Genomic DNA, 23,780 nt, shown 5'->3' on the forward strand with positions numbered 1-23,780 from the left:
AAAGTTCATTGTTCATACTACTTTAGCAGTGAGGCTCAAATTAAAATTCTCCATACATCAAAAAACCATAAATGCCTTTAACATTTTGTCCTACTTTACATTGTGTCCTAAATATAAACAATTATGTGAACTACAGTTCTCTCAAATTGTGGAATTCAAACATTTTTCTCCATGGTTTGGAAAAACTCTTCTCTTGTCTGCTGCAAAGCATCCTGTGCAGAGGTTTCTCAATGGCACAGAAAGGCTGCTAATGCCATACATTCACATACATTCACATGGAAAATGAGCACTCGTGCCTTCTCACAATTTTCTTCTGATAATGGGGTTTGCAAAAATGACTTTAGATGTAGCTTAATTTACATAGAAATCTATTTTAATTCTTCATAGGAAACTTTAAGAATCGAGTTAGCACTCGAATAATTGATATCTTGCCACAGAGTAGGTCCACAGAAAACCAAACCCAGTAATTGTAATACAGAGGGCCCTTGTCGAAGTTACAATAATAATTACATCAAATTTCACTCTGAAGAGATTAAAATATTTGCTTTGGATATCTTACGGTGGTTAATTATGAATTTCATTTACAGCAAAACTTGCCTTCCTGTGCATGTTTCATGTTAATGGCTATTATTTGCAAGGCAAGCCTAATCAGATACACTTTTCCTTTCCATGTATTATTTTCTGCATCACACATGAGGTAGCAAAAGATACAACAGTTCAGTCTTATCTTGAGAACAAAATGGTTCAATTGAAAGACACATGGTAGAGCAAGCATCGTAAAGGGCAAGTTATTTGCAGGCAGATAACACAACTTTAGAGGGCAGAAACTTCCTTTTACCCCTTAAAAAGATGCACAAGATTATCTGTAAAGAAAACAATGTGAAAGAGGAACAGAAACAGAAGATATGAAAAACAAGGACTTAGAAATTAAAGGGACTGAGGAAAATCTCAATAACAGTGAACGTAAAAGACAATTACAGTGCATCAGATTTCACTTCTGCGCATGCTGAATTTGTATGCGATCACACCGATCCAGTCTTTTAAAAGAAGCCCTGGTGTCTGAACAATCAGTTCAGGTAGTTCTTTTGATAGTCTATGCTTTACATTAAGGTAACCAGAAATTCCGTATGTAAAAACTTCTCTTTATATGCCTGCCAAGAAAGTGTTTTTCCCCTGTCCTCTTGTCTTCTAAGCTTAAATAATGCCAGTAGCAACAATAGATACTTCAATATCAAAGACCAGATTGGTTTCTCTGTTGCAAAAAAAAAAATGCTATGGTGTGAAAGCAAGGCTTCAGCTTTGTTACATTTAAATGTAACAAAGCCAAATATAGCAGGCTAAATGTTTATACTTAGTTTTTCAAAAAGTCTTAAACATAGTGCTGATTGTTCAGCTATTTCCAGTTGTATTGTCTTTGTAATCATAGCGCATATAAATATTAAAAATTCTTCATTTTGACACAGAAGGCCAACACTGAATTCTGAGAGTGCAAACCGTGTAACAGTCACTTCACTCTATATTCCTTCTTCCTATCTCTTATCCTAGTATCCTCTTCAGTCTTTATTTTTCTTTCTCACTTTGTTTCTCTCCTTTCCCTAGGAGTTATACTTGATTTCTCTTCAGTTCTCCACAAGGTTTGTGAGACTATTTGCAGTGCAACAAGCTGTATCCCAGCAGCCTGCTGGTTACAACTTGCTTGCAGCCTTACTTGTATCCTTTTTCTAACACACATAATAAGAGCTCAATATTTAAGATATTATTTTAGTGTCAACAAAAACATGAAAAGTAATTAAAACTGAAGTATCCCTTCTAGCTTAAGAATTCAGCATCATGTAATGTATTTTTAATTGCAATAGCTAAGATCATTATTGATTGGCACAGCTATAATATATTTAGCAGCTTCAAACTGCCCAAGTTTAATAGTATTGCAAATAAGAAATCTCTTAAAGAGTTTATACAATACTTTAATGAGCCCTGCTATTACTACACAGTAGCTCCACCAAAATATTTAACGATTTAAACCTTTGGATCAACTATTAAATCTTCCATTAATCATATAAGCAAACATTATAAGTTGATTTAATACTCGTTTGAATAGAACAACAAAAAAACACTATGCTTCAAACTTTGTGTGTGTTAAGAATATGATTCTGTGTAATTTTGATTAGCTTCAGCCATACTGCCTAGGAGATGAACTCCTTGTATCAAGCTTTTATAAGTAAAAATTTCTAATAAATTAAAAAATATAGAAGCTTACACTGTAGTTAGTATAAATAGCCAGTATAATAAGACAGGAATAGGAATAGTGGCTAGTGTTTGTCATACGTGAATGTCAAAGAATGAACTTACTAGCATATTTCAGTGGTAGTCACCAGAATTCCACAAGTGAGTAGATCCCAAACTGGGAATTTGAGAGGGTTTTAATGGGCAACACAAGTGCCAAAAATGTAAAATAGCCTTTGAGCTTGATTCCAGGTAACTTCATGGACACACCAATACAATTTTCTATATTGTACACCAATGCAAAAATACTATAGAAGTATTTGCATCGGTTTTTTAAAATTCTAAGTCTACAGTACAGCCCTGGATTTACCACATGTTCCCCCCTTCAATCCTGCTTAATTAATTTTGCAACCAGGTCAACCAGCTGCAAAATTTCCTCAAATTCCATGCTTGCCCACTCTGGTGACATCATGAGCTCACCATCTACTACTCTTAAAAGCCCTTGTAAGGGTTAAAAAAAAAGTGCAGCATTTCACTACAAGAAAAATGGCTAGCCCTAGCCTACTCTATTATAGAAGCATCTCAGAAAAAAAAACAGTAATTAAACTCAAAGCAGAATAAACCATGTACACAATGCAACTGAAAACTAAACCATGCTTTGTATTTGCTTGCTGTGCTTACACTGGAGACTTTTTCTAACAGAAGATGGGCTAATAGGAGAGACTTTCCAGTGTATTACTGCCTTGGATTGTGACACTTTTAAAAACTATTTGGTTTTAGATCTGAATTTGTGATTTATTTATTTATTTCAAAATGCATTCCAGGCAGTTTAAAAGGCAACAGCAGAAACAGCTGAGATGCAGAAATCATTTGTGATCATTCAAAGCACTCAACTAAGAATATGGTAATATAAATACCTGAAAAGCATTTTTTTAGAAATACTTCAAACAATATGTGTAACTCATTCCAAACTAAAAATTACACTTTATAGCATATTTCGCACAAAAGAAAAATATAGAAGTAATTTGAAATATTCTAAAAGCCCCAGTAGCTGTTTTTTTCCTTAGTTACATTAGAGAACTTGCCTTTGATTAAATTCTTTTCTTCTGAACATGGAAAGTTATCACATTGGGTTGACTGTTAAAACAGATTGCAAATTTATTCTGGCATAACATGTTCCAACAGAGTACATAGGTGAGGTAATGGCTTTGAAATTTCAATAGTCATCTCCTCTGCTGACAACTTCTTTGCACATTGGACGCAATAATATGGTGTGCTCAAACTGTGCTGTATATGAGCCTTTAATATCACATAGAGGAGGGTATGGGTCTACTATACCCAAGTCACACAGGTTCTTCAGAGCCATTAGATATTTACTTTCTCCCAGACGATCTAACCATCTGCGGCAAAAGGCAAGAGTACCAAAATTTTCATTGATAACATTCAGCAAGTGCTTTGCTCTTGGAAGCCTGGAAGAAAAAGAATAGTAAATGAGTAAGTAAAAAGTCTTATAATTAGAAACATTACTTTCTAAGTCTAATATAACCAACCAACAGAAACGTTAAACAATCCTTTTTATATCTAGATTTATATCCCATTTTATTCAAGGCAGTAAATCCCTTCACAGGTATATTTAGGACTGAAATCTTCAATTTTGGCTTCAGAAGACATTGGGTATTATACTTCCTGGCTCTGTCCACAATTCTGATCACTGGAATAAGATCTGTCTTTACTTTGCAGAAACTAACAATTTCTGCCTAACATTTTTTTTTCTGTTGCCTACTCTTACTGGTCAATTGAACTTTAAACATTTTCCTGTACTGAAAATCTTTTACATGTTATTTCTCCAAGACAAGTAACAATAGATAGTAAATATTTCCGAGACCTATAGAAGTGGTGTTCAAGACTCAGCAATACAAATTCTGGAAATTGCAGGAAACTTAGTTTATCTGTTATACTGTTTTATAACTGCAAACAGCTATTTCAGGGGTACAACATGTTATCCAAACCATTTAGTATAATCTGATGCATATAATTTATAAAAATAATAAAGGCAGGATAAAAATTAAAAAATAAATAAAATAATTCCAATTAGAATAACATTTACATGGTTATATTATTTATCAAATTTATACTGTACAGCCTCCCATTTCACAAATGTGACTCTGGGCAGCATACAATAAAACAACCATTAAAAACAAGTCTAAACAACCATTAAAAACAATTAAACATAAATAAGACCATGGGAGAAACAGCATATCGCTTAAAGCAGGTACTAATGAAAACTGAAATAATCATACAGTCTCAGACCAAAGACATTCAATATCTGATTCCCCATCAGTTACTTTGGGCAGCCTACCAGTACATGGTTTTCAACAACTGATATAGAGAGGCATTTATGTCTTTACTACTATAAATAAAGTATAGCCAGCATGAACAATGCCTTTTTCCTGTATGCCAATAAAACTTTTGAAGTTTAGGGGATTCTCCAGACAAGTCAGAGAGTACTTGGTAAGCTGAAAGTGAGAACTGGGAATGTTTCAGAAGTGGAAACTGTTTCTTGTTTTTTAAAAAAATTGGATTCCACTTAGGAGTTTATTGAATTTCCTTTTAAAACCATCCAAGTGTACAATCATTATACTTTATGTACATTGTTACACTATAACAGTGTATCCAGGTTAAAACACATCCATTAATTCTGAATTTCATATCATAAATACTCTGCATAATTTTACAGACCTGTCCTGGCCCCTTTCTTCTTTTTCTACACCAGAAAATCTATTCTCTTGCATCTTGATGTATTTAATTGTTCGCTCTTGTACTGACTATATAATATACTTTGAATGATGAATACATAGTAGGCCAATTATTACTGCATCATGGATTTCTGTAAAGGCATTATGATACCATGGGCTTTACTTCATTTACCATTTTTAAAAAAAATTATTTTATATCCCACCTTTATTATTTTTATAAATAACTCAAGGCAGCAAACATATCCAATACTCCTTCCTCCTCCTATTTTCCCCACAACCACTACCCTGTGAGGTAGGTTGGGCTGAGAGAGAGTGACTGGCCCAGAGTCACCCAGCCAGTTTTCATGCCTAAGGCGGGACTAGAACTCTCAGTCTCCTGGTTTCTAGCCTGTTGCCTTAACCACTAGACCAAACTGGCTCTCCCATTTTAATGCCCATTCTCCAGTTTGGGGAACTCCTTTAAACAATTTGGTGTCTCTTTGTTTTCACCACTTAAACAATTTGGTGACATTAGGCAAAATATCACCTTACCACATTTATAAACTAGGAAAAAAGTAATGGACCCTTTAGGATGGGAAGAAATACAAGTCATTTATGCACTGCGTGCACAATTATTAGGCAAGTTGTATTTTTGAGGATGAATTTCATTACTGAACAACTACAGTGCTCTCGGTTAATCCAAAATGTTAATAAACCTCAAACCTGAGTATTTAAGAAAGTAAAAGTGAGGTTTTGGCTTTCTTAGGAGCATATCTATGTGTGCACAATTATTGGGCAGAATTATTATGCAACTAAATGAAAAACGAAAATTCCCCCATCTCACTTGTTTATTTTCATCTGTTAAAGTGAGAATAATAAACAAAATTTACAAATAAACATTTCTGACATTTCAAACAAAATATCAGTGACCAATATAGCCACCCTTCTTTGCAATAACAGTCATAAGCCTGCCATTCATGGAGTCTGTCAGTTTCTTGATCTGTTGACGATCAACTTTTTGTGCAGCAGCAACCACAGCCTCCCAGACACTGTTCAGAGAGGTGTACTGTTTTCCTTCACCGTACATCTCTCGTTTGAGAAGGGCCCACAAGTTCTCAATAGGGTTTAGGTCAGGTGAGGAAGGGGACCATGTCATTATTCTTTCATTTGAGGCCTTTACTTGCTAGCCACGTGGTGGAGTACTTCGATGCATGCGATGGAGCATTGTCCTGCATAAACATCATGTTCTTCTTGAAAGATGCAGACTTTTTCCTGTACCACTGCTTGAAGGAAGTGTCTTCTAAAAACTGGCAGTAGGTTTGGGAATTGATTTTGAGTCCATTTTCAACCTGAAAAGGTCCAACTAGCTCATCTTTAATAATGCCAGCCCATACCAGTACCCCACCTCCACCTTGCTGGCGTCTGAGTCGAAGTGGAGCTCTGTGCCCGTTACTGATGCAGCCAGGGGCCCATGCATCTGGTCCATCAAGAGTCACTCTCATCTCATCAGTCCATAAAACCTTTGAAAAATCTGTCTTCAGGTATTTCTTGGCCCAGTCTTGCCGTTTCAACTTATGTGTCTTGTTCAGTGGTGGTCGAGTTTCAGCCTTCCTTACCTTGGCCGTGTCTCTGAGCACTGAACACTTCTGGGCACTCCTTCTGGGCACTCCAGGTAGGTTGCAGTTCTGGAATATGACAGCACTGGAGGATAATGGGTTCCTGGTAGCTTCACGTTTGATTCTTCTCAAATCTTTGGCAGTTAATTTGCATCTTTTTTTCTCAACATGTTTCTTGCGACCCTGTTGACTATTTGCAACAAAACGTTTGATGGTTCTGTGGTCACACCCCAATATCTTAGCAATTTCAAGAGTGCTGCATCCCTCTGAAAGACTTTTTAGTTTTTGACTTTTCAGAGTCAGTTAAATCTCTTTTTTGGCCCATTTTGCCTGAGGAAAAGAAGCTGCCTAATAATTATGCACACCTTGATATAGGGTGTTGGATCTCCTTAGGCCACACCCTCCCCCACATACATATCACCTGATATGCTTTTATCCAATAAGCATTCAGGTTTATACAGCTTGGAGGTGGAAAATATGCATAAAAATGATGATACGGTCAAGATACTCACTTGCCAAATAACTGTGCACACAGTGTACTTTCCATAGTCTTTTGCTCCTGCTTCTTCTATTCCTCTTATCCAAAACCTGCTAAACTTGCCAAACAACTTTTGGTGAGAGACTTTTTGAATCACTCCTATCTGGCTATCTGTTAACATGCTCAACAAATTCTGAAAGGCTGATGTCTCGGAACATTTCTTGATAAAAGCCATGCTATTATTCTTCAGTAAGACTTCTATATTCTGTTGTTAAACAATGCTTTTCACTAATTTATATGAAAGAGATTCCAATCTAACTCTCCTTTACTTTCCTGGAACTTCCTGCAATCCCATTTTTAAAAACATTACAGTGATTAGTGTTTAGTTCCATGTTACAATCATATAGGGATATATTACATTTTTTAATTTTTTTAAAAAAAGTAACATTTAAGGTTTTTTTAAGAATTCTTGAAAACAATAATCTTAATAAGTGGTCTAGAATTTCTTATTGTTGCTACATACATCATTTCCTATCATATCTGTTTCTCACTAATACACATTTTTACATTTTACGTATCTTGAGTCCACTGCATAGGATGGTATCAAGTGAATATGAATACAAAGCTTCAGTGCATACATCTTTAAGGCTGAACAGGCACAATCACTCAGACCATGCCAAAACGTATTCCTCCTTTTGGTTATTCTATATGCATCCTGAGTGTGTGTCAGTACGTTCTATACACACTATTTTGGCTTGCAGGGTAATCTCTAGCTTGCATAAAATCACATGAGCATGCTTAAGGGTAAAACTGGGTTGGTTTGTGGCCTGTTAGCCAAAATGTACTAAAACTATTACTATCTGTAATGGTAGCAGGGAATGTTGAATATGAAACATGCAAAGCTACGTCTGATAATAGTACTAAAAACCATAATAGGGGTGCCTCAATTAACCAAAGCCATATTGGGGAGAGGAAGTCAATCTTTATTGTTCCATATCGGAAAGACCAAAGCATATTGAAGATTGCAACTTGGAATGTAAGAAAAGTAAATGGTAAAGTGCATGAATTAACAATGAAATGAAAAGGTGTAGAATTATTTAAGAATGAAAGAGCTAACATGTCAGAAAACATGAATTGGTATCATATACGTAAGTTGCTGTGGGTAGATATGAAAGGAGTCAACATGACCGTTGCAAATTGTGCTCCATGACTTGTGATACTAAGAATGGAACCAGAGATGAATTGGTGAAAAACTGTACAACATTCTGAATGAACATTTCTGTCACATGATACGAATGGATGGATGAAAAAGAGATGAAAGAATACAGAAAAAGCAATTCAGCCATTTGGAAACCTGAGATGAATGAAGGTGGTGAGTGATGAGTGTCTGCTTAGAAAAAAGTCTGCTTTCAAATATGTTTAAGAAGTATATGTATTCATATGTACACATGGCAAAGGAATGAATATAAATCTAAAAACTGAGTGATTTGATTATGGTGAAAAACAAAGAGTTAATGAAGGATGCAGGACCAATACAAGGTTCTGAGTGGGGCATACCATTTCTTTCCTTTCAAGAAAAGGAAAGAAGTGAAAGAAATGAGAGCAAAAGTAGAATGAATGAAATAATGTCCCAGTAGAATTAATGGAAAATAGATGTAATGAAAGAAGACATGAAAGATACTTGGAATAATTAAAACAATTATGTTACAGAAGCATATGGACCTACACAAATGGGAAGTATGAACAAGGATGCTTGGTGGAAAGTGACAGGCCCTGTGGATAAGAAAAAATCATATAAGGACTCCTGCAAAAAATTAAGATGAGAGATTATATGCATGTGGCTTGATTATAGAGTGGCCGTGTAACTTTGTGTGTAAAGACTTGCATGACAACTGGAAAGAATGCCAATACTGTTCACCTATACAAAGGGAAAGTAATAAGGGTGAATGCAAAAACTACAGCAAGATTAGCTTGTTAAAACTGCCTGGGAAGATGCTTTATGGGACCGTGATTGAAGAACATGACAATGAGCAAATTTAGGAAGTGCAGTGCAGCTCTATTTTGGGCACTGACTTTATTATAGCCATTATACCACAAATATAATATTTTATAAATGATGGTAATATTAATATTATTAATTAACTAATATGATTAATTGGTAATTAATGTTATCTATTAATTATTCAATGATAATTTAATAATATAATAATTTAACAATAATTAATAATAATTAATATATATTAATAATATTAATAAAAAAATTACAGGTATTATTTATTCATTATGCAGGAAAGCATCTATTAATCATCATGACTATTTTTGTTCGTTAGTGACAGAAAACATTCCTTATGATTTGGGATGCTCCCCCTTCTTGACTGATCAAGGGGAAACTGATCTGGAAGCAGGCATTTTCAATAGCCATCCCATCCTTGTTTAACAAGTAGCTACTGAAATCCATATTGCCCACAACATGGATTGTCTTTAATCTTCATGTGTGTTTTTGCCTTTTGTGATATTATGATAACATGTTAGTATGATTCTTTTATGAGTTGAATGTTTATTTTATTTATTTATTTTATTTATTTTCTATCCTGCCTTTATTAATTTTATAAATAACTCAAGGCAGCAAACATACCCAATACTCCTTCCTCCTCCTATTTTCCCCACAACAGCTACCCTGTGAGGTGAGTTGGGCTGAGAGTGTGTGACTGGCCCAGGGTCACTCAGCTGGCTTCATGCCTAAAGTGGGACTAGAACTCAGTTTCCTGGATTCTAGCCCATTGCCTTAACCACTAGATCAAACTGGCTCTGAATGTTACCCATCCAGAGTCTGTGAGGTTGAGCATGATAGAAATGCTAGCAAATAAATAACTGAAGCCATTTGTGATATTAAGGTAAGCTGCTTGAATGCACCATAGTGCTTTATACACCCATACTTTTATGAGCACAGAAATAGATGTCTTCCATTATAGCGTGCCTACAATTTCATATATATTATCCAAGCAGTTATTTCCCATGCATTGCCAACTGTCATCAGACAAGATGCAAGTAAAACTGTCAATGTTGCCAAGAAAACTGCATGGATTTCTTACCACCTTTCCAAGTTTTGAATTCATCAATATCCTTTTCCCCAAAATGTAAGCATACTTAAAGTTACATCTTCTTATATTGCAGTAAAATCACGACTAACCTTATTGGCACATGTCCAACATCAAAGTTCTTCATATAATGAGAACATTCCATATCATCATGAACAACCCCCTTTCCGGTGCTACCAAAGGTTTCTATAGCATATACTTCTCCCTCCTATTAAAAAACAAACAAACAAACAAACATATATTACATGACTTTATAGAATATATAATACCTTCAAAATTATCTATCTGAGCTGGGCTTCCACCTCCAAAATTAATCTGGCCATAATCCTGTTTGGACATTACATTTGCCAGAATTTTTTTTATCAGGAACAAGCTTAATCATGTTATTCCTCCTGCAAGCAGGAGTGCTGACTAGCCAATAAGTTCTAATAGAAGAGAATATATATACCTATAATACATATACAAATATAACATAACATAACATAACATAACATAACATAACATAACATAACATAACATAACATATTTTTTTTGTCATACTTCTTTACCACCCATCTCATATTACGACGACTCTGGGCAGTTTACAGATAATATAATATATTGTATCGTATCGTATCGTATCATATCATATATCATATCATAATATATTTACATATAACGTAACATAACAATAATACATATAATAGAAGAGAATATATGTCATCTACAAAATACAGTGTAAGTACTGTAACAACCACTATGTAGGCAAACAGGCAGAACACTAGTAGAGCGCATCCATGAACACCAACTAGCAGTCAGAAGACATGATGAAAACTCCTTAATCTCACAACACATGGACAGACTCAACCATAATTTAAATCAGGAAACTGCACATCCTAGACCAAGCTAAATCCAAAAACGCTCAGGAATTCTGGAAGCTTGGCAACAAACACCCAGAAAAGCAGGGACTAACACCAGAAAAACAATCAAGCAGAAAACAATACCCTAATCAAGGAACTATCAAGGAGAAAACTTGCAACCCCAACACTGGCAGAGCAAGCTACTATATATAATCAGGGAGCAAACCCCACACTCACTAACACTGATGATGTTACCTAGTTGGGTAATGAAATGTCTGCAAGCAAACAACCAAGCTCAGAGAACACCAACAACTCCACTAACCAATAAGTCTTTGTCCACGGTTTCTTTAGCATTATATCTAAATCTCATTCATTTATTCTAAATGCACAGCTATAAGGTTTTGATTCTAAACAATTCTCATTTAGTATTGTCTGTACCAGGCCACTATACTTCCTATTCTTCACAAAGCTGACTATAGTAGAATTTCTGAAAATTATACATATTATCTGCAGAATAGTACATGTGCAAAATGCACATTAAATTTAGAGTGAACATATTTACTTCCTGCAAATTAGCAATTCTTAAAGTGAATGCATATTTTTGTTCTAACATTTTACATGTTCCTGGTGGAGCAGTCCATTCAGTGGGAGAAGGTCCTTTGTTGTGAAGGCAATAGGGACCCTTCTTATTCAACATACAGCTAGTCCTCACTTAACAATCCTAATTTGGACCAGAATTTTTGTCACTAAGCGAAGCAGTCGTTAGGCAAAACATCATGTGACCACACTGTTTAATGACAGCAATTCTGGTAGTCCCAGTTGCAGTTGTTAGGTGAGAACCTCACACTTCTTCCGCCCTGCTGTGCTTGCCTCTACTTCAACTCCCCCCACCTGCCTATTTCCCCATCTCTACCCTTTTGGCCACCCCGCACTCTGCCACTGCCTACCCTGGCACCCCCCACTGTTGTTCGCCATCTTCTTTCTCCCGCTACTGAGAGGTTGTGCCAGTCGAGGCAGTGGCTGGCCCTTTGTGAGGCCTCCTCAGCCAGATGTGCCTCATCAGCAGTGGGAGAAAGATGATGGTGAAACCCAGCTGGGCTGGCAGAGGGGTGGCAGAGGTAGGCGGCAGTGGAGTGCAGCGCAGCTGAAAAGGCAGAGATGGGGGGAGATAGGTGGGTGGGAGGAGTTGAAACATACACTGTGGCCATAAATGCAGGCATGCTGCCAGGTGCCTGAATTTTGATCACATGACTACGGTGGCACTGCAACGCCATAACTTCAAGGACCAGTTGTAACTTTCAACAGTCACTGAATGGTTGTTAAGCGAGGAATACCAGCATTTCATTTGAAAAACAACTTTTCCTGTAAATACTGATAGCTGCTCATAGCTGTGTCCAAAATGGCTCCTATACAGACTGATTTATTATATTAAATAAAAATAAGCTAAAGATCTTCAGATAATTCTCTATGCTAGTACATCATGTCTTGCAGTTAAAGTGGCATATGAAAGAAAAATATCACCAGCAAGGGGTAGTGACATCCTAAACCAGAGTTTCTCAACCAGGGTTTTGTGGAGCCCTAGGGTTCCACAAGAGGTCACTAGGGGTTCCCTGGGAGATCACGATTTCTTTAAAAAATTATTTCAAATTTGGGCAACTTCACATTAAGGAGGTCAGTTTCATTCTTTATTTTTAGTTTAAGAACACTCTTAATGCATATAATGATTTTGTAACTTCTGGACTATATTTGAGCCTGAATGTGCAGGGGTTCCTCAAAGCCTGAAAAATATTTCAAAGGTTCCTCCAGGGTCAAAAGGTTGAGAAAGGCTGTCCAAAACTTAATTTTGATGAGCAACAATTTGCCTTTCTGCACTATGGGTATTATCACTGTTTGCACCAAACGTGGCACCCATTTTGCATTCCAGGTAGCAGCATTTTGTAATGGCATCCATGGCACTTTTACAAAATCCCAGAAAGTATCTGCTGGTCCAAATATTTATATTCAGTGGGAGTAAGAGCACTGAAATCAGTGGGACCTCCAAGAAAGCATGAGTAGGATCAGACTGTATCTATACTTACTTCCATTCTTGTTGCTTCTCCTCCTTTCACAATGGGAACAGTTTTGCCTGCGTGTATCCTGTATGGCCCAATAGAGTGTCCATTCAAATTCCGAATAGGTTTCACTATATAAAATGCAAAGCAACTGAGATGAATGTATGTATGTAATTAATAGGGCAGTGTAAAAGATTCAGTTGGAATCTCTGAAATGAATTATGCCAGGAAATTTGAGATTTAATGGACTTTTGTGCATTTCCGTAAGATTTTAGATTCACAAGTGAAAACTGAATCTTAAGTGAACCTTGGCTGATTTATATAACTAGACTGATGACCCCCTCTAACTTAAACTGATTACCCTCTCTAAAATAAACAATTTTAAAAACTCAGTTTTTAGAATCTAGAGGAATATATTGAGGTTTTAAAAATAGGCTTCAAAATATTTTTGTTGTAGATACAGTACCCACATCAGCAAAATCTCTCTCAGTTTTCAATCAGGATAACCATATATATTAGATGGAAAATAAACTACCTTGATAGGTTTTGCCATCAATTTCAACTTCATAAGATTCCATGACTTCCTGGATAGCCTCACCAACATCGCAAAGGCGAACATCTATCCCAGCACACTATTTGTATACAAGAGATAGTGAAATTTTTATTTTTATCTTCAGTTTCAAAGTACGTAGATAAGGATAGAACTACAGTATCTCTTGGAGTATACCTTTATTCCAGTATTAGTTGCATCTTTTACAGCTTGTAAGAGCCTGTCATATTTTGAATTGAATGTGACAGTAAAAGCACAGTCAATGATACGACCTGAAATCAGATACAAATGAGTTAAAATAATTTGCCTTCAACTAAATGATATAATTATATATTAAGAAAGAAGAGCTCACCATTAATGTGTGTTCCAAAATCTATCTTGCAGATATCATCATACTGCAATACAGTTGGATCTCCAGCATTGGGGGTATAGTGGGCTGCACAATTATTCAGAGAACACCCCGTGGGAAATGCAAGTCCAGCATTTAAGCCATTTTCTCGTATCAGCTTCCGTGAACAGTCTTCTAGTTTTTCACTAGAAAAGCAAACATCTGTATTACATGAAAGGATTTGTTTCCATAGGTTTACTTAGCTGTATGTTAGCTATGTTTCAGATGTTCCTAACAGTTCATTTTTTCTAGGCATACCAGTGACAATACAAACACAGTATAAGACTAATATTTTCTGTTTCAAAGGTATAAATGCTATGCAGATCTTTGATATGCTATGCAAACCTATAGATACTTCACAATATTTTAAACAGTAGCAACAACACAGGGAAGCTACTTGTCCCATAACCTTATAGCAATAGAATTATTCAAAACAAATGAACAGTTTTTTATTGGTATTGTAGAATTATTATGTTAAGCAGAGCATTCATCAAGGCTTGTACACTGAAACAAAAATAATTAAAATTACACCCACAAAAATGTCAGCTGTCAATCTTTTAAATTAAAATACTAGACTCGTATTATTTTTTTAAAAGGTTACTACATTTTATTATTACCAAATTTCTATCATGGTCATTCCAGGCTTGATCCAGCTCATAACGTATTTCCTCACTTGTCTGTGTGCTTCAGCAGCCTCTCTGAAATCATTCCAGATCTCTTCACTTGCTTGATCTAGTGCTCTCTTTTCATCGCTTGTGGTCCTCCAAGTAGCAGTTCTCCTTTAAAATTGAAAAGCAAGTCAAATACTTGTCACCATCATGTGAAATCCAAACCAACTATTAGATGAATTTCAAGGGGAGGGAGGTTGCAGAGGGGATGTGTAGATTCCACTAATAAAATAATATGTAATTTTTCAAAATATTAATCTTCATCCAACTTAAAATGGGAGAGTTGATACTTCCTGCTATATGACTCTGCAAAAAATGCCAAACATTTCTTTAAGCCACCAAGTAATTACAGTGATCTCTCTAAATATGAAAATACTGCATTTACGTTAAGACTGGGTTCACACATCATGCTGAATCATGGTTTATTGACTACACCACAACTAGGCTATATTCACATATGCCAAGCCATGTGTTTATAGTTCCTGGGCTCATAAAACAAGCTATAGTATGATCAAACAAACTACATTGTGGCTTCACAGAATGTGTAAACCCTGTTTATTTGTACAAGTAAAAATCTTGGGTATATAGTCTACCAACTCTGTTTGAATTTGAGAATGTAATAATCAGCTACATAGCTCTGCCAAATTATCTGCTGAAATGGAAAAAAGAGCATCTGGAGTTCCAGTACACATTATTATTAATTATCAGCCTTACTCTGCAATGGCTATATTCCATTTTCTCATCTCTGGAATGAAGATAATTACTACTTGTAAATACGAAACTAATCACCCTGAGTTGAAACTTCCCTTTTAATGCAATAATGGACAAAACATTCAAAAGTGGCACACTGTAATCTAAAGTGACAAAACGTACTCTACCAGATATACACATCCCTCTAAAGCCCAGTCTTTAGAAATGCCACTTAGACACTCAAATAGAAATGTATGATAACTTTAATATGGCAAAATCTAATTTGTTTTCTCACTACAGGTAGTCCTCGACTTACAACCATTTGTTCAGCGACTGTTCGAAGTTATGGCAGTGCTGAACATGGGGATTTACAGCAGCTGCCTTGCTAAGGGACAGGCTGGGCATGCCTCGTCAGCAGCAGGAGCAAGAAGACAGCAACGGTCAGCTAAGGCGGTGGAGTGCAGGGTGGTGAGGGCGACTGCAGCTGGGTCTGGGTGGCTGCGGCTTTGTGCCATGCTGCTGGGCCTGGGCTGGGCCTGGGCTTTGCACTGCAGCTCAGGGGCTGCTTCTTGAAGCCCCAGAGCCACATCACCGTGCGAAATCCAGCCCCAGCCCAGCTCACAGTGCACAAAGGGGCTTCTTGGCATGAAGGGCCAGGCCAGGCACACCTCGTCAGCAGTGGGAGCAAGAAGACAGTGAAGGTCAGCTGCAGCAGCAGAGCGCAGAGCGATAGGGGCCTTGGAGTGCAGGGTGGTGGGACTGGACTGGGTCGGCTGAGGCTTCCAGAGGCTGCTGCAGCCTAGGGGTTTCTTGCAGCCCCAGAGCCATGGCACATCAAGGAGCCCCTGCGCTGCAGCATGACAAACAGCCCCAAAGCTGTGTGGTTCTGGGGCCGCTTGCCGCCGCACAAGGCAGGGTGCAAGGTGACCAAAAGGGCAGAGATGGAGGGGGAGATAGATGAGTAGGGGGAGTTGGAGGCAGTCCCTTACCTTACTGAGGCTTGAGGATGGGAGGGACCAAGCCTGGAATGGCTTGGATTGGGGTGGGCCATCGGCTAACAACCGGTGGAATTCGCTTAACAACAGCAATGGGGATTGCCATCACTAAGCAATACGATCACGTGACGTCACGCTTTACAACCGCATCACTTAGCAATGGAAATCCCAGTGCTAATTATGGTTGTAAGTCGAGGACTACCTGTAGAATCCCAAGAATTATCAGCAAGTTAAGCACAAAATACTGTAATGGCACAATACATCATTATGTTCTTAGCCCAGAACTGACCTCAATTTTGGCCAAAAAAATCCACTTCCACTTTTCTCTTACAACACCTTATTTTCAGCAGCTAATCTTTAAAATATGATGCTGGTTATCACCCATAAAGCCTTTCATGGCATAGGATCTGATTATTAGAGGGACCATTTGTCTTTCTACCTGTCTGGTAAGCTTGGGGAGAATGGGTGCACTCCTGGTCCTATCAATTAAGCAGTATCATCTTTTTGGACCCAAGAAGTGCCCTCTCTGTCACAGTGCCTGTCCTCTAGAATGATATCTCTCCAGACATTTGGATGGTTTCCACCCTGATGATATTCAGGACACTATTAAAGACCTGTGTATTTTCCCAGTCTCTGGGGCAGCGCAAAAGTTGAGCCCTTGTGGATGGGTTTTCTTTGGTTATATTTATTTCTGGGGCCATTCATGATACATACATACATGCGCACACATACACACACGCTGCTGCCATTGTCAGAAACTTGCTGATATACTAGAAATCACACAAACATATGACAATATATCCAAACCTATTCCTTGCCCAGATTACTATAAAGTGCAAAATAAAATAAATTATTTGAAATGTAGATGAGTCTTCTGAAGTAATATCCTATCAATTCAATTATCACTGTCTTGACCTCGACATTGAAAAAACATTAAACAAGACCCATACCCATCTTGTGTTGCTGGATACTCGCATTCTTCACCTTTTGGAAATATCCCACTGGGAAACAAGTCACATATTGGAACAGATGGTGGATCTGTCTGCAGCTTAGCTGTTGGCAGAAAGAGACTTTGAGTCTATCTTAGAATATAAATCAATCATTTCCAACAGGTATTTTTAAAAAAATTATCCTTGCTTATTGTCTGAGCTTTAGTCAAAAACAGAATAAACATTAAATAGCTTAGCCAATTCTCAGAATGCTCAGAATTCCACCAAAAAGTTTTTCTTGGCCACTGTTAGCTAAAATGCCTGCCTTATGCATACCATGTCAGTTTCTTTAAAACAAAGTTAATATTTGCATATATTTCACATGCGTCTAAAAATCTACACTGCTCTTAAAGGATAAAGCCTATCCTTTGTTAAAATTAAAGTGGTTAGTCAGTATTCATGCATGTAACACACATGGACATTAGAGTTCCTTAGGTTTTAGTCCCTTTAATCTTACATTTGCATTTCACAGAGGAAAACACATATCTTTGTAAGGATCATTGCTGGAGATCCCTCCCCCACAAAACACTTGCATACTGCATAATGCTGTAGTACAGGGAGTCCTTGCTTAACAATGGTAATTGAGACAGAGAACTCTGTTGCTAAGCGCTGAGGTCGAAAAGTGTGATGTCTCGTGACTGCGCCAACTTACGACAGCAGTCGCAGCAGTTCCAGTTGCTGTTGTAAGATGAATTCCATGTGGTTGCAGCATCCCATGATCGCCGTTTGCAACCTCTTGCTGGCTTCCCCATTGACTTTGCTTGCTGGAAGCGAAGGTTGCAAATGGTGATCAAATGACTGCGTGACACTGTGACCATTGTAATTGCGAGCTTGTTGGCAAGTGCCTGAATTGTGATGAAATGTTCTGACGGCTGCAACTACGGTTGTAAGTCCTCTCATCCAGCACCATCATAACTTTGAACAGTCACTGAATGAGGACTACCGGTAGTCATTTTCTACCTGTCCATATATTAATTTATTCTATAATTATTTTAAAGCATCAGCTACTTTGCCTATTCCCTGATGCTGGGTAGTCCTGCACTGTTGCCAGGAGGATTTTAAATTTAAGTAGCTGCATAGTATGTTTAATCTCAGAATGCAAATTTGTGCAAGCTTCCATAGAATAAAAGACCAAATCAAGATGTTAAATTGCCTTGATACTACATTTTATTCAAGATGGAAGATCAGCCTTCTTCCACTGATCAACCAGAGGAGGGCAAATACAATACTTAAATGTACGCTCTTTGCAACTCCATTAAACCTTCTAACTATTTTCTGTAGTACTTGATTTGGCAATTAACAATTATATAGAATTAAAGGAAAGTATTTATTATTAACAATTTTTGTTCTGTTTAAAATGCTGCATTATAATTTTATGTAATCCTAAAGTAACAGAGAAAGCCAAAGCTCACTAGCCCAAAGTATGTTGTTATGCAGATCAGTACCTGGAACCTCTGTTAAAAGATGGGAAAGAATGTTGCTCAAGAGCTCTCCCATGCTACATGCAGCCAGAGGCAATGAACCAATGCTTTTATTCAGAATAAAGTAGTATCACACACATACATTTCAGATATGTAACACAAATAGAAATGATCACATAGAAATATTTGACCAACACCTACGTCCTTTCTTTTTCTTCTTTTTCTTCTTTTTCTTTCCTGCTGCACTGTCACCATCTCCTTCACCATCTACAGAAAACAAATAGATAAAATATTAAATATTGAAAATGTCCTAAGAAAATAGTATTTAGACATTATTCTATGGCTGCAGTGGAAAAGTAGAAACAATAATGGTTTTGCCAAAAAGTACAGTCAAAGTTATTTATCATTGGCAACTGCCGTACCATGGAGAGATATAACAATCACCTCTTCATAGTGTTTTCTTCCAGAAGATTAATTTGGATGATGAAGTCATGGCAATGTTTTATCACAAATGCTGCTGACACTGTGTTGGCAACATTTTATCACACACAATCGTAATTTATTTTATTTATACCCCACCTTTCATTCAGGAGCTCAAAACAGGGTACACAGTGCTTCCTTTTCCCATTTTTCCCCACAAGAAAAAGGGTTGTAAACTATGACTAATTTTGTCCATTTTTGTCTTTTTGTTTCCTTCCTAGGTTTTTTATCATCTCTTTTAAATGGTGTGTAAATCTGGTTTATCTGTCAATTGATGGCTGATTTGGCTGAATGCCGAGTTTCCAGGAATTCCCTAGCATTTTTGGATTTGGCTTAGTCTACAATTAGACCAAGACTAGGACACATCCCCTCCAGCAGCCAACACTCAGATAAGCAGGGATTAACATCAGACAATCAAGCAGAAAACAATACTCTAATCAAGGAACCACCAAGGAGGAAACCACACTCCCAGTGAAATTGGCAGGACAAGATACTGCATATAAGAGGAATATGCATATAAGTGGTCTTAGACCACTCCTCCCACATACGGGCTGTATTGGATTCTTCTGCCACTTGGACTTTATTCTTATTTTTACTCTTATTTTTATATTTATTTAAGAATAATGTTATATTTATACAGTATATAGTATTTATACTGTATGTTTGTTTTAATCAATTATTTTATTGTAAACCGCCCAGAGTCCCCTGATGGGAGGAGATGGGCAGGGACAAATTAAATAAATAAAATAAAAAATAAAACAAACAGGCGGCAAACCCACACTCACTCGCGCTGATGTTACCTAGTTGGGTAATAAAACATGTACAAGCAAACAACCAAGCTCAGAGAGCACCAAGAACTCCACAAAATAACATCAACTATGTGTATGCAAGCTTACTGTGGATACCATTCTACCTGAACCAGTGAAACTTTGTTTAAACTTGGTGTTCATCCACTCTTTGGGCTAGCATTTACACTGTACTTTAAACTAGCTAACATACTGTTTGATTGTTGTGAGCCACCCAGAGTCATTGGCGGCATACAAGTTTAATATATTATTGCTTATGTGCTTCACGTATCAGGCTGAAAACTAATGTATCATGTATATTGGTTTGTTTATCACCTGGTGACATGTTATATACATTACATGTATGCATACATGAGTAATTAGATTACAGCCTTTTGAACAAAGAGAAAATAGCACAGCTCCTATATGCCCTAAGCCACAGCAAGGCTTGTTTGGTTTTGGCAGTCTTGTATCAACCCATTCACTAACATTTGTAAATCAAACTTAGCATGACACATGAACCTATTTATTTATTTATTACATTTCTATCCCACTGCAATCCAAAGACCCTTGGGAACTCATTATTTATTCAATAAACACAGTTAAATATTCCATGGTAAGAAGTGTGTGAACCAAACCATTTTTACAATCATCTATGTAAAACTGTTATCTATGTAAAACTTTTTCAACATGAATTGCTGTTCTTCATTCTAGCAAATACTTATTCTAGAAATATTTATTTTATATAGCACAAAGTCACATAAATGATATTTACCTTCATCATCATCATCTTTTTCCTTTTCTTCCAGTGTTTGTTTATCTAGCTGTTTTGCTACCTCATCAAGTGTTGCCTCTAATTCTCTTTCAGTCTCTTGTTGCCCTATTTGCAAAATAAACAGGTAAGTTAACACTGACACTCCCAGCTATCAATGACCTTTTCTCAAGTCTATAATTCGTCACTGTCTCACAATAAATAAAAAGCTATACATTTTGGAGAAGTATAGCTATAAATCCAAATCTCTTCTTCACTCTGATAGGTACCTTCTACTAAAAGATTTTAAGCCCATGCATACTTCTTACCTCCTTCCCAGTTTATGTTCCTCTATCTTACTTTTCTACAACTATGACAAACACACAAATTTTAGTAACATTTTGTAATGGTTAATTTCCTCTGAATTTATCCTCATCGCTCAACCTATTCAGACTTTCTCTCCTCCATAAGGTGATCAGACATCCATCTGAGAAATACTGTACTAAATAATGTATAACTGAGAATCCTCTTAACTTAAATACTGTTTCCTGCAAGGAGTGTGCTTTATTTTTTATTACTTTTAAAGATCTCTCCCTCACTCCAGTTCACAAGCCCTGTTTCTTAACAGAACAGCAGAAAGATGCCACTTCTCATTGCTAGGACGAGATTTCCTAAGCAAGAAATCCTCCTTAATAGTATGCGCTAAATTTAACTATTTCATATATTGTGGTGTTCTACAGGTATAAACACTAATATCGAAATGACTTATCTTCCCCTCCACCACTTTCTGAAAACATTTTCTAAACTCTCCAGCAGCAGCGGACATGACACCGCAGAATAACAAACAAACAAACAAGGGAAATCGGCCAGTATCACCCAAATGCCTTTCCCCGCGAACCAAAGGACTGGTCCCTCGCCAGCCATATAGTTGTTGCTCCACTCGAATGCAAATTTAATATGCCCAACATCTTCGCTCCCCTCCCACGCTTTCCCGAACTCAGATCCAATGCTCAGGCGACTGCTCGCCTTGCTTTCGGTTATGGTGCTTCCTCGGCCACCCAGCCTTTCCCTTCCCCGTCGCGGCCGGGCCTCCCCAGCCTAGCTTGCCTTGCCCGGCCCAGTTCAGCTCGTACCGACGGCGCCTCCTTTGCTCTTCTTCTTCTTCTTGCGTTTTTTCTTGGCGTTTTCATCGGCGGCAGCCCCACCGGCGCTTTCTCTTTCCTCGGGATCCAAAAGTAGCTCTCCGTTCAGGTGCTTCTCCTCCACGGCGATGGACCCTTGCTCCACGCCCGCCATGTTGCAGCGCTCGCCGACGCTCCCAAGACTGCCACCAACAGAATCAGAGAGGAGGCGGACAGCAGGAAGGGCTGCCGTTCGTACTCCAGCTACTCTATGGCGCAGAACAGGGGCACGCCGGGAAAGTTGGAGGATTCGGCTCCAAGGTAGCAATAGGAAGAGTGGAGGAAATGTGAGCTCCTTTCTGAGTATTCGTGGGAGTTTATTTGTGGTTTATATAGATTTAATGGGGCTCCGTCTTTCCCACTAAACTAATATGGTTCTGGTTTACAGATTTAAGCACGTCTTGCAGGAAAGAACACGAGTCCTCTAGAGCCAGATATTGTCGGAAATAAGCCCCATTGAAGTCAACGAGACTACGTTCCAGTTAAGCAGGAATAGGATCGCAAGGCTAGTTATTGCACCATAAGCTTACATATTGAGTCCGCTTCATTCAGTACCCCGGATGAATTCATGAAAACTTTGGCGGAAACACGCACGTTTAAAAGTTTATGATTACATCCTGGGTAAAAAAATTTCTCGGACAATTCAAAGGTATTTTCTTTTGTGTAGTCATCTATAGCACTGCTGTATAAGGTGGTACAGAATTCTGTGACTTTGTTTCAAGCTTTTAAAAGGAATATGAAATTGGATCACATGACTGTAGATGACTTGTCACAGTTCAAAGTATTCCTGAGAATTTACAATGCCTTGGAAAGCAGCCTAAATTCATTTTTCATTCCTTCATTAGATAGAAGAAATGTGGACAAGCATCTAAGCTAGATCCTCATATTGTTCTAAGCTACTTTGTTTTGACCATGGTCTGTTGACTAAGCCATAAAGTGTGAGTTGGCACTTGTTAAACCATATCCAATTGTTTTGTAAACTAAAATCAATTGGATTTGCACTCAATTTTTGTAACCACAAAATAATTTACTGTGATGTATGAACATGAGCTGGAGGAAGCAAAGAAAAAGGAACTATTACTCTGTATAAAAAGCAGTAATGTACGTATTTTATATACTGATTCTCCCATCCACTAAGGGATAGTCACAGATGCACATCTAGTGTGCGGTTAATTTAATGAACATTCACAGCTGAATGGAGATATGACTAGTTGGGCTGGTAATCATAAAAGAAATGGATCAGAGGAGTTATTTAAGTTACAAACTAATTTTAATGTCATTTAATTTAAATAAAAGTAAATATATATCTGCCAAGTACCTACCAAGCTTTTCTCAAGCCCCCCCAAAAAAGGCATGTGCCACCGGTGCATTCTGAAGTCAAGGAAATTAATGCCTACAGTCATCAACGGCCAGAGAAACAAATGCAGCAGGGAAGGAAGGGCTGTAACCATTGTCCATTTGGGCAAGACATGCGGTTTGGAGAATGAAGCAGGGTGTTTTTTTTTCCTGTCCAGAATATTAGAGAAAATTGTCAGGCAAAATAAGTTTATGTTTTACTGAGCAATACTTTACAGAACAGTGAAAGCAGATTATGTTTAATGTAGATGATGATGAGGGAGTTCTAATAGTTGCTCAAAATTATTAATGAGTATGCAGTTAATGTAAATCAAGTGCTATTGTTTTCTAGACTATTAAATTGGTTACCCACAGGTTAGTTCCCCCAGCAATCCGTTTACTCAAAAGGTTGTATCAAATGGGAGATAAATATAAATTCTGCATGTGAAAGACAAAGCTATATGCAAAGGGATGACTTTCCCTTTGCACTGGCCTCAACACTGTCAT

At 37.5% G+C, this 23,780-nt stretch overlaps 1 protein-coding gene across 1 annotated transcript; it reads right to left on the minus strand.

Annotated features, from left to right (window-relative positions):
• Positions 1-3,356: 3,356 nt before the first annotated feature.
• METAP2 (methionyl aminopeptidase 2) lies at positions 3,357-22,110 on the minus strand. The gene is made up of 11 exons (XM_063308868.1): positions 21,891-22,110; positions 20,782-20,886; positions 18,943-19,008; positions 17,282-17,384; positions 14,596-14,757; positions 13,943-14,124; positions 13,768-13,862; positions 13,576-13,672; positions 13,068-13,171; positions 10,243-10,358; positions 3,357-3,692 (listed from the first exon to the last, which is right to left on the minus strand). Exons 1-11 carry the CDS (start codon positions 22,051-22,053, stop codon positions 3,440-3,442), a joined length of 1,446 nt encoding a protein of 481 aa, XP_063164938.1. The 5' UTR covers positions 22,054-22,110; the 3' UTR covers positions 3,357-3,439.
• Positions 22,111-23,780: the final 1,670 nt, after the last annotated feature.

This window comes from Candoia aspera, chromosome 7 (genome assembly GCF_035149785.1).
Source record: "Candoia aspera isolate rCanAsp1 chromosome 7, rCanAsp1.hap2, whole genome shotgun sequence".
Lineage (NCBI taxonomy): Eukaryota > Metazoa > Chordata > Lepidosauria > Squamata > Boidae > Candoia > Candoia aspera.

Excerpts from the sequence above, each read along its gene's own strand:
- METAP2 (XM_063308868.1), bottom strand. The coding sequence starts at position 22,053 with ATGGCGGGCGTGGAGCAAGGGTCCATCGCCGTGGAGGAGAAGCACCTG. Across the intron at positions 14,125-14,595 it reads ATGACCATGATAGAAATTTG|TGAAAAACTAGAAGACTGTT; the intron begins GTAATAATAAAA and ends TTGCTTTTCTAG. Across the intron at positions 10,359-13,067 it reads GAGAAGCAACAAGAATGGAA|GAGGGAGAAGTATATGCTAT; the intron begins GTAAGTATAGAT and ends GTTTTTTAATAG.